The 12,075-nt window shown below is 38.8% G+C and overlaps 1 protein-coding gene across 1 annotated transcript; it reads right to left on the bottom strand.

The window, feature by feature from the left end:
• Positions 1 to 1,793: 1,793 nt before the first annotated feature.
• On the bottom strand, positions 1,794 to 9,786 carry LOC122140284 (F-box only protein 33-like). The gene is made up of 4 exons (XM_042743346.1): positions 9,279 to 9,786; positions 4,745 to 4,855; positions 2,921 to 3,588; positions 1,794 to 2,142 (listed from the first exon to the last, which is right to left on the bottom strand). The coding sequence occupies exons 1-4, from the start codon at positions 9,686 to 9,688 to the stop codon at positions 1,877 to 1,879; spliced, it is 1,455 nt and encodes a 484-aa protein (XP_042599280.1). The 5' UTR covers positions 9,689 to 9,786; the 3' UTR covers positions 1,794 to 1,876.
• Between the last annotated feature and the right edge of the window lie 2,289 nt (positions 9,787 to 12,075).

Genomic DNA, 12,075 nt, shown 5'->3' with positions numbered 1-12,075 from the left:
CAACATTTAGTCAAGCTGGATCACTGCTTCGCACTTATAAAACGTCGAATTATATCAACCCTTCGTGCACATGCCAAGAGTTGTTCGACCTCATTGGTTAACTGCTTCAAACCTTTTTTGGACCACAAACGACAAATCGCGACAAAATTGTTAGGTCACCCCTCACTTAATAAGCTTGCATATAAAGATGATTTTGACGCTGCGAAGGTTTGCTTTGGCTGTACGTTGTTTTTGTCATAAACGCAGATCTTCCAGGAAAATTGGGGCAATGGCTTCAAACATGGTTTGACTTCAGGTAGTCGATACCACCAAATAACAGGAAGTTCTGAGGCCTGACAGAGTAACGGTTAGCGAGGCAACTTAACGGTTTTAAAAAGTACTCCGCTCTTCGACAATTCACTTCACTATTCGAGCTCGGCAAAATACAGATATGCTCATAAAACAGCTATGCAAGCAACCACGACCTCCTTCGACTATGATTTTCTTAAAAGAAACACACTGAGAATTTCAATTGCTAAACTAGGGAAATTAGACAGGAAGAAAAAATAAATAGAGCAAACAGACACTTATATGTAATTAGACAGAACACACTGAGAATTTCAATTGCTAAACTAGGGAAATTAGACAGGAAGAAAAAATAAAACCAGCAACTTCTAAAGCGCATTCTTTTGGAAGAGCTCTCTTTCCTCCAAAAACACTACAAAGTCTTGTCCATCGAGCACAAGCCTTTGAACGAAGCTTCAACAAAAGCTTTCGGCTGGAAAAGTACCGCAAGTGCAGGAATCCTGAGATATGGAACAAGCAAACGTCTGTCTCCCGCCATCTAATGCTTTACAGATGAAATACCACGGCCTGGATTCAATCAGTTCGGAGCGTGTTCACTCTCAATTACCATCGTGTTGACGCACTTCGGTAGGGAATTACAAAGACGTTAACTCCGAACCGACTGAGGCCGAGGCCAAAAATCACAAAGGGGGAGTTCAAGGCAACTGTGACTCAAGAAGAACAATTAAAACTGACGGAACAGCTGATTGTTTTCACTCTTACCAAAATATCTTAACCTTCATCTTCATCTTCCTTGTCATATAATTTTTGCCTACCTGAGACAGACGGAAAGGACTTCTTAAAACAACAACAACACACACAAGAAAACAAGAAAAGGAACAAAACACCTATGGCTGGGCCCAGATATTGTGCTGCAGGGCGGTCAGCATGCAGGTGTCAAACACCAGACTGGAAACCTCTACGATTAGTTTCACCAGCAGAGGTGTGTCTACTTCCAGGTTGAGAAAAACCAGCGGGATCTGCCTCCCGAACACATCGTTTCCACCAATCCTCATTTCTGAATAACAATTACATATTGAGGAACAAAGAGGATAGGTCGTAACTGCTGTGGATCAGTCCTGTCCCTTGGCTGGAAGACTAATCTCCCTAGAATAAGGTCAACGTGAACATGGGATTTCGTCGTTGCAGAAGCCAAGAAGGATCAACTGAAAGTTTGAGGTAACTCCACACTTTCTAGGGGGAAACCAACAAACAGACAAAGCGAGAGAATGAACAACTCACTGTACAACTTGTAAGCTAGCTGTATAAAAGCCCCTCTCTACCATTCACTCAATTAGCTACTAAACCAATACCCAACTATACTTTCCTAGTAATAAGCAGGATATATAGATATAGATATAAATATAGAGCTAATACTGATTAAACACAGCACATACAAAGGTTTAAATTCACAATACAAGAATAAACAAAAACAAAATCAAAAAGCAATGAAAGAAAAAGAAACAATATGTAAAATAAGAAGGGCCCATTTAGTGAAAGATCACCAAGCACAGGGTTAGAGAGGGCATTTGGTAACGGGCCCTTGGTGCGTCTACATGCCCGCGCTGAAACTCTGCATCTCGCGGTGGAAGTGCTGAGTGGGTTCGTTCAGGACCACGCTGTTGTCTATGGAGGGATGCCAGACGCGGCCCAAGCCCAGGGACACCTCCTTGACTAGGTTGTGGACGGGGTCACCCTCGACGTACACTGACTGGTCCGGGTCAAAGTCGATGCTCTCTTCGGACACCTCCAGGACTTTGAGGTTGGACCCACGCAGGCGAGAGATGGCCACCAGGTTGTGCGACCACACTGTGTAGCCTGTGGAGCAAAAGAAACTATTTAACCCAGAGAACAAGTATGGTAAAACAGCTACACTTTATTGACAAAAAAAAAAAAAAAAAAAAAAAAAAAAAAAAAATTTTTTTTTTAAATCCACAAAGTAATATTTTTACTCAAATTAATCATTGGTACTGAAAATACTGTCAGATACAAAAACGTATTGCAAATCTAGTATTCAGATTGATGAATGAATAAATGGAGATTACAGGATGATTTTAAAATTGCAGATGCGTCTACTGAATTCAGACAGAAAATGACATATAGTAGATGACTTACAGTCAATAAAATAAAATACACAAAATACTAGGATGCTGCTTAACATGCTGTTATTGGCTACTAATGTCACTGATTTAAAAGGAGACAAATTATCTAAAAAAATAAATAAATAAAATAAAAAATAAAAAACAGTTATGAAAAAGGTTATGGAGCTGAAACATTTTTAATTTTTAGACCATTAAATATAAACAAAATTAATTTTCCCAGGCATACATTAAATAAAATATGAATAAAAACATATGTAACAATAGAGAGATAGATATATTTTTTTTTAATATGCATTGTAATGTTGAATTATTTTTGTATTATTATTATTATTATTATTATTATATGTACATTTTAATTATTAATTTTGTCATAAAGGTTTATGTAGAGGGAAATGTTCAATTTTGCAGTTGTATTAGGCAAAAGTCCGTTTTGTCCCATGTCTCAAATCAGTGAATTATCAACATCAAGTGAAAAGTTTAAAATCTCCACTTACCATGGATGATCAGGACAGCGAGGTGCACACAGCGCCAGGCGAGAAGAACCAGCGGGTCCTCGTTGCGGTTGACGCTGAGGTCTGGGAATCCAGCGTCATCTCTCATCAAGATGAAATGGCTCAGGGTTTTGTGGTACTGCTGCGAGATGAGCTCCAGGACACCATCCGTCACCAGCGTGCTGTAGCTGTCCAGATGGATCCGCTCCAGGGGCATGCTGGGCTTCAGCACACGCAGAAGGTCCTGGCTGCACACATCCATCGCCATGATGTAGACACGCAGGTTGGTGCTGCGACGGACCAGAGCTTTCCAGTCGTCCTCAGTGGTAGTACCATCCAAAGGCTTGACGTCCAAAGCAGCGCCGTTGAGCAAGAGGGAGAGGCGGTGGAGGGGCGCTCGGTCACCGCCGGCGAGGAGACGGCACATGTCTGAGGTGAAATCGCAGAAGTCCAGCGACAGAGACCGCAGGTTAGTGAGCCTTTCCAGTTCGATGGTGGAAATCAGGCTGGGCAGCTGGCTGTCGATCAGACTGAGGTGCTCGAGGGAGCTGGTGCTGGAGTTGGAGAGAGAGGCCAGAGAGCAGGGGGCCACCACACCGAGCATGAACGCAGACGACAACCACTTCAACTGCCTGCTGTTGGACAGGATCTCTTCGAAGAGTTGCTGGATCCTAGAACACCACCACATTATAAATAGTTATTTTTTTTTCAACAAGAATTTCATTTTTAAAGTTAAATAAACAAAGACAACACAATGAGACATGACATTCACTAACATTCAGAAGTACGGGGGCAGTCTTTTTTTTAAGAAACTATTTTTTCTCTTCAGCAAGGGTGCGTTAAATTGATCAAAAAAACAAAACAAAACAAAACCAGTAAAGACTTTGACATGCCACCAAAAAAAAAAAAATCAAATACAAACCCCTCCCCCGAAAAAAAAAAAAAATCAAATACAAACCGTTCTATTAAACTTTGTTCATAAAAAAAATCATGAAAAAAAAATATATATTAAGACTGTTTTCAACATTAAAATTACCCTGACAATCAAATCGGCATATCTGAATAATTTCTGATGGATCATGTGACACTGAAGACTAGTAATGGCTGCAAAAAACTCAGCTTTGCTGGAATACAATAAATAATTTATTTTTTAAATAAATTTAATTTATTTAAACAGAAAATGTATGACTGTTTTTACTATATTTTTAATCTAAAAAAAATCCAGCCAGCATAAGAAAAATATACCAAAAACAAAAACAAAAAAAAAAAAAATAAAAAAAAAATAAATTTAAAAAAAAAAAAAAACTTATCCCAATCCTTTGAATGACAGCATAATTAAAGATTCAGTGCCACTACTAGTATCAGAAAACTAAATGAAGAATTGACTTTTTTTTTTATTATTTATTGTTTCCAACAGCAATACTATTTTTAAACAGTAGGAAGTATATGGTATATACACTGTGCAATATGCTAGTATTCAAATCTGAAAACAGACCACAAACAAATGTTTGTTTGTTTTTTAATGCCATGCTAGCTTCTGTGGCTATTTCCATGGCAAGAACATTTTATGATAAAACTAGGTATCAGGTTTTTACAATCTATTTTTGCTAAAAAAAAAAATTGTATTTTGTTAAGTGTTCACTTTCAAAAGTGTTAACCGATTAAAAAAATAAATAAATAAATAAAATAAAACATGCTTCATGCATCTACCTTACACCTAGAACTAACAAGATAGTCAGAATATCTGCAAAGCCAGCTTCCTTGATTAGATTTTCAGTATAAGATTGCAATCAGTTTACATGAATGGAAGGTGGCTTTGAAACATACTCTTTCATTTTCTTGCCCCCTTGGTCGACCTGGCTGAGGTAAGAGCTGTCCAAAATGCTGTCATCCTGAAGAATGCATGTGTCCCCATAGAGACTCAGCTTCTGGAGGTTTCTGTAGAGGAAAGAGAGGAAGTATGAGTCTCGTGTCTCGTTTACATTTGAAAGCTAGAGCAAATTAACTGACTGATATCAGATATTCTATTCTCAATTCATATGTGACTTGAATAAAATCATATGAGAACAGTGTATAGTGTAAAATGAACTATATTAAATGACCACCAAATAAACAAATCACAACATGAAAACAAAACAAGGAGGAACCGTTTCATTCATTACAATACCAAACTAGAATTCACATCACAAAAACATTGCTCCTGAAACTTTCAGATCAACAGATATTGTCTTTTTATGACCAATACAAGCTATTCTTATATTTAAGTGTCTAATACAAAGAATCAACCAATTAATTTGAAGTGAATTCTCAAACCAACAAACATCAAACAAAACACCAAAGAACATAAATCCATCTATTGCTTTCCTATTTTCTAAAAACATAAACTAAAGTGCCTCTCTTTGTTCCTCTTTGTTCCTGCTCCCCATGTATACCCCAGTCATCAAATGTGTGAAACCTACAATAAGGACTGTTAAAATCTGGCTGGAAGGTGCTGACTCCACTCTCCAACATCAATTCCAGCACACAGACTGGAGTGAGTTTTGCTGCCACAGGCCACCACAGACTCTCAAATTAACATTGACATTTACACCAACTTCTGTCTTGGAGCACATCAAACAGATGTGTGGGCAGAGTGACCACACACAAAAAAATAAAAATTTTCCCCAATCAGAAGCCCTGGATGAACAGAGAGGTTCGCCTCCTGCTCAAAGCTAGAGATGCAGCCTTCAGGTCTGGAGACCGGGAGGCTTACAGCTCAGCCAGAGCCAACCTGAGGAAGGGTATCTGCCAGGCCAAACTCGCACATAAACAGAGGATTGAAGAACACTTCAATTCTTCAGACCCCCGGCGTATGTGGCAAGGCATACAATCTATCACAGACTACAAACCACCTAACACTGTGCCCCCCTCCAGCACTGCCTCCCTCCCTGACGAGCTCAATCACTTTTATGCTCGTTTTGATAAAAATAATAAGGAGATCTCACTCAAAGCTGAGCATCAATCCAGTGAAACTGCCCCTCACACTCTCCACCTCAGCTGTTTACTCCACTCGTGTGTAAGGTGAATGCACGGAAGGCAGCTGGACCTGACGGAATACTGGTCGTGTGCTTAAAGCCTGTGCGGAGCAGCTGGCTGAGGTCTTCACGGACATTTTCAATCTGCCCCTGGCCAAAACAACTGTCCCCACTATCTTCAAAACCTCCCCCATCGTACCAGTACCGAAACACTCCACTGCCTCGGTACCTAACGACTTCCGTCCCGTTGCACTCACCCCCATCATTGCCAAGTGCTTTGAAAGGCTGATTGCATCCCACTTAAAATCCTGTCTCCCTGCTACACTAGACCCATTTCAATTTGCTTATCGCTGCAATAGATCAACAGAGGACGCCATCTCAACGGCAATTCACTCTGCCCTCACCAACCTGGACAGTCCAAACACACATGTGAGAATGCTGTTCATTGATTTCAGTTCTGCATTTAATACTGTAATCCTCCCAAGCTGATCTCCAAGCTCAGCCAGCTTGGAATCAGCACATCCATCTGCAACTGGATTCTTGACTTTTTGACTAACAGACCTCAGTCTGTTAAATTAGATAATCTCTCCTCCTACATCATCACCCTGAACACCGGCGTGCCACAGGGCTGCGTACTGAGCCCTCTCCTGTACTCCCTATTCACCCATGACTGCGTTCCTGTTTATGGCTCCAACACCATAATCAAATTTGCAGATGACACCACGGTGGTAGGTCTGATCAAGGACGACGATGAGTCAGCCTACAGGGATGAGGTGCAGCACCTAGCTGTGTGGTGTGCCACCAACAATCTGGAACTAAACACCCAGAAAACAAAGGAGATCATTGTGGACTTCAGGCGGACTAGGAGTCATGCACACACACCCATCTACATCAACGGAGCTGTAGTGGAGCGTGTGTTGAGTTTCAAGTTCCTTGGCATCCACATCTCTGATGACCTCACCTGGTCCCATAACACCTCCACCCTGGTCAAAAAGGCACAGCAGCGCCTTTACTTCTTACGGAGCCTTAAGAAAGTTCACCTGAGTCCCAGGATCCTTGTGGAATTCTACCGCTGTACCATTGAGAGCATACTCACAAACTGCATCTCAGTGTGGTACAGCAATTGCTCCGCATCTGACCGCAAAGCACTCCAGCGAGTGGTGACAAACTGCTCAACGGATCACCGGCACCCCCAGTTAACTTCCATTGAGAACATCTATCAGAAGCGCTGTCTGGGCAGGGCAAGAAACATCATCAAGGATGCCTCTCACCCTAACCATGGACTTTTCACTCTCCTTCCATCCGGCAGACGTTACAGGAGCCTACGCTCTCGGACTAGCAGGCTCAGGAAGAGCTTCTTCCCCGAGGCCGTGACCCTTCTGAACGCCACACACCACCAATCTAACCGGCACACTACTGTACTTTATTACTGCACTGGTCAAAGTACTTTACCATACATGTATTTACACTACTCATATTTTGCACATACTGCACACTGTTCTAGTTATCGCACTGTAAACTAGTTGTTACTGTACAAAGCACAGTAAACTATTCTATAAAAATATAATTGCACTACTGTTTTTGCATAGAATTCATTTTTAACCACTGTTAGCAACCCGACTGTACATTCTGTAAAACAAACACTCACCTCACGATGCTGCTGTTCATAATGTGTATATATAATCCTACAATTGCTCTGTTCATAATGTACATGCAATCCTACACTGCATTCCTATTTATATTCTGTATATACTCTGCTCAATACTTTATATAGCAAACCCCACTGTACATTCTGTAAATCATAGCTTCACTTATTTTGCACTTTTTATGTATATAAAACACTATATTCTTGCACTTCTGGTTAGATGCTAACTGCATTTCATTAGCTCTGTACTTGTACTCTGCATAATGACAATAAAGTTGAATCTAATCTAATCTAATGAGTCCTTCTAGTGCTTTTCTATTGTCTATAAACAGAACTGTAGGTTCAAATCAGCGTCAGGAAACATCATGAAACACAAAGCCAGTCTTGTTTAAACATTGTTTTGTAAGATTCTAAAGATTCTGTTAGAATGTTAATAATGCAGTAAGGCTTGTGGGAGTTTAGACAGCGGTTTTAACATGCTACTTAGAACTAACTAGCATTTATTTTGTGTTAAAGTGCTTATTCTTTCAAAGTAAGTCTAGTTAGAAAAGTAACTAGAATGTTTTTCAATTTCACTAGCAAATATTCATTACATACAAGTACGGTTTGTTACTAGTCACCATGTACTGTCCAAATACAATTGTTTTTGCCATGAAATTCAAGATGTATGCTTTAGATCAGAATGTATTAAACTTGTTTTATTTCACTTTTATGAATAATCATTTTATTTATTAGGTACTTTTTTGTTACTACTCAAATACTTACTAATATATTACAGTTCACCCAGTAGCAACTGAATATATATACTATACTAAAAACTATAAATAAATACTATGCAGATAGATACAGATCTTAGTTATTTTAGTATATATATATATATATATATATATATATATATATAAATATAATGGAACAAATGTTGCGGAAATAGCTTAAATAACATTTTATATTAATTTCAAGTCACTTTTTTGTTACATGTAATGTACTGTCACTAGCAATATATTTTTTTTCTTCATCTTAGCGGTCTTATTACATTTTTAATTCACCTATAAATCAGCTATTCTGACTAATCACTGCATGTGACAAGTAGGAAATTATAAGCAGACAAAAAAAGTCATTAGTAACAACGGAGACAGATATTAAAACCTAAAAAACTATTTAATAGTATTTACTTAAAAGTAATAGCAACCATTAGATGTTATTAGAAATCAATCAGATAAAGCTGAACAGTTTCAATAAAGACTAGATGAAAGACAAAAAACACAGATCCCCATACAACTCAGTGGTACTTAAAAAAAAAAAAAAAAAAAAAAAAAAAAAAAAAAAAAAAAAAAAAACAAGCAATTTGTTACCAGTTACTCCGCACTAAAGGAACAATAACTAGTACTTGCATCCAATGAATAAGTGGTGACTGAGAAAAATGCTAGTCATTATTGGATTACTTACTAGTAAATAAAGAATTTTTAGCGACATACAGTACTAGTAACAAAAATAGGTACTAGTTGGTTCGGATTGTTATTGGAGGCGATAGCAGTTATGCACAAAGCAGGCAGCCATGCGATGCTTCAGACAAGAGCGTTACGTAATGCGCAGGGTTTGTTTATGGCTGCTGGTCCTCATCAAATGTAAGCAAAGCAAAGCAGCCAGAAAGGAGGTGTAACGTCAACACCAACACATGCAAACCGTGCCCAGATCCATATACCTGTTATTACGCAAACTGCCGAGCACACACAACACCTGATCCAAATATATCACCATCGCATCTTTCGCGAACTGCGGGTCGCTCTCGACGGCTTCCACTCCGTGCTGCAGCGGGCTTAGACAGCCGTCCAGCGGGGCGAACTCCAGCTGCAGCTCCCGCACGAACGAGCCGAACTTGCGCATGAGGAACTCTAATCGCGGGGTTTGTTCCGATCCAGATCCGCCGCCGTTGGTTCCGCCGCCGACGCGCAGCTTGAGCTCCGTCCACAGCGCAGGGTAGAAGAGACACTCCCTCCAGCGAGAGCACACGGCCGAGGCCCGGAGCTTGTCTCGGTCCGACAGGAAGGAGAATATCTGAACGATAAGCTCGCTGGGTAACGCCAAGGCTCCGTCGCTACTGCACAGAGCCATGGCAAGAGGCTGGAAAGATGCAATGAAGATTAAAACGTAACCGTTTACACAACTCCGCGCCTCGCTGCTCCGCTCTGTTCCTGCGCTGAGTGAAAACAAACAACTGCGCGATGAGCTTTGCCTTCAATACTACTGGATCAGACCACTTTCCCTTTCCTAATAGGTGCGGCAAGAAATTAATCAGGAGATAATGAGCATCTGCTGATCGAAAATGATATGTAAATATATTATGATGAAATATACATATTAGTAGACCTAGACTATGTCTGATAATATTAATTTTAACTGTTTATTCGTATAAAGCTTTTTTTAGCCAATTAGGTGGGGTCCTTCCGAAAATGCCTTATTTTTGCCATACAGCCGCCGTTGGTTCCGCCGCCGACGCGCAGCTTGAGCTCCGTCCACAGCGCAGGGTAGAAGAGACACTCCCCTCCAGCGAGAGCACACGGCCGAGGCCCGGAGCTTGTCTCGGTCTGACCGGAAGGAGAATATCTGAACGATAAGCTCGCTGGGTAACGCCAAGGCTCCGTCGCTACTGCACAGAGCCATGGCAAGAGGCTGGAAAGATGCAATGAAGATTAAAAACGTAACCGTTACACAACTCCGCGCCTCGCTGCTCCGCTCTGTTCCTGCGCTGAGTGAAAACAAACAACTGCGCGATGAGCTTTGCCTTCAATACTACTGGATCAGACCACTTTCCCTTTCCTAATAGGTGCGGCAAGAAATTAATCAGGAGATAATGAGCATGTGCTGATCGAAAATGATATGTAAATATATTATGATGAAATATACATATTAGTAGACACAACTAGTGTCTGATAATATTAATTTAACTGTTTATTTCGTATAAAGCTTTTTTAGCCAATTAGGTGGTTGTAGTGGTTCCTTCCGAAAATGCCTTATTTTTGCCATACAACGAGTGGACGAAGGAGGGCGCAAGAATTTTTATTTTAACCACAGCACCAATTTCTGATCTCTTGTATCATTGGAATCGAATAGCAATGTGCACATGGTAATATGGGAAAAGAGTACAATTTACATTCTAACCCTTTATGGGAAATATTATATACATAAATCAATACATATGTCAGCAGTACCAAATGGTAGGCTATTTTCCACTGGTTTAAAGAGTTAATGATTGTTTAATTTTTAGATCTGTAATTCTGTAATTGTAATGTCTTGTATGACTTTGTTTTGTATGTATTTCACTGTTAGAATTACAATTTAAAAAATATTAGAAAATAACTATTAGAGACCAGAAAATAATACAAAAAAATGGCATAATTAGGACTCCAAAGGTAACTTTAGCTGTGAAACACAGGGGTTTTCGACCAATCTGATGCCAGGGACCCCTAAAAATGATGACCCCCTGCCCCTTCCTAATATACAAAGACTGCTAAATATTAAGGCTATGCTGTGTGATAAAAAAAGTGTGATTATTAAAATAATAATAATAAACATGTAAACCATTGGTTGTGTGCTGTGATTGTGTTTAAAGACAAAAGAAATAATAAAAATATTATAATTCTAAATTAGTGCTGTAAAACGATTAATCGCGATTAATCACATCCAAAATAATGTGTGTACTGTGTATATTTATTATGTGTATATATAAATACATGTAAATCCATGTATATATTTAAGAAAAAATATGTTATGTTTATATATAAAATATGTTTAAATATAACATATATTATATGAACATAAATATATACATGTAAATAAATGTAAAAATTTTCTAAATAAATATTGCATGTGTTATTTCGGATGAAATTAATCGTTTGACAGCACTATTTTAAAATAATCCACAAAATATTTACTTTGTAAACAGTGTATATTTTAAACACGCCTGCTTACTGAATTCAGTTTCAGCTACACTTAAAAACAAAAAACGTATTAAATACATGCATAACAGAAATACACATAAAAACATGAGAATGTGCTAGCTCTCATTTATTAGTCATTTCAGGAACACTACTGACAAGTTTTACTGGGAGTGCAGACAACACTGAGCCATTCTTTTTTGATTGAACTTGATCTGGGCGAGGAAAGAGAAATCAATCTTGGTAATTATTTTGTGTGAAACTATAATCTTGTCAAAGGTTAATCATGCTGAATAAAATGAGTCTAATTTTTGCACAAATAATCTGACTTTAAATGAGTTATGAATTAGACTATTATCTATAATAACACATTGAAAGATGAAAGATTAAAGAAAATATTTAAATTAAAGGGTTAAAGAAGAAAAGAAGCAGTGGCATGTAGTGATGCCTAAAACATTCAGCATAACTAAAATTGATTTTGTTGTGAATACTCCAGAAGAGGCTTCACTTTATATACAGTAGCTTTATATAGAGATATATATGGAATCATATTTAAGTTTCTTT

The sequence above is a fragment of the Cyprinus carpio genome, chromosome B17 (genome assembly GCF_018340385.1).
Source record: "Cyprinus carpio isolate SPL01 chromosome B17, ASM1834038v1, whole genome shotgun sequence".
Lineage (NCBI taxonomy): Eukaryota > Metazoa > Chordata > Actinopteri > Cypriniformes > Cyprinidae > Cyprinus > Cyprinus carpio.
The sequence above is the reverse complement of the archived record's forward strand: the minus strand, read 5'-3'. Positions and strand labels throughout refer to the sequence as shown.

Bases quoted from the DNA above. Each gene is read 5' to 3' on its own strand.
- LOC122140284 (XM_042743346.1), bottom strand. From the start codon at position 9,688: ATGGCTCTGTGCAGTAGCGACGGAGCCTTGGCGTTACCCAGCGAGCTT. The intron at 3,589-4,744 runs GTATGTTTCAAA...GTGGTGTTCTAG, and splicing joins GGGGGCAAGAAAATGAAAGA to GATCCAGCAACTCTTCGAAG. The intron at 2,143-2,920 runs GTAAGTGGAGAT...TTTGCTCCACAG, and splicing joins CGCTGTCCTGATCATCCATG to GCTACACAGTGTGGTCGCAC.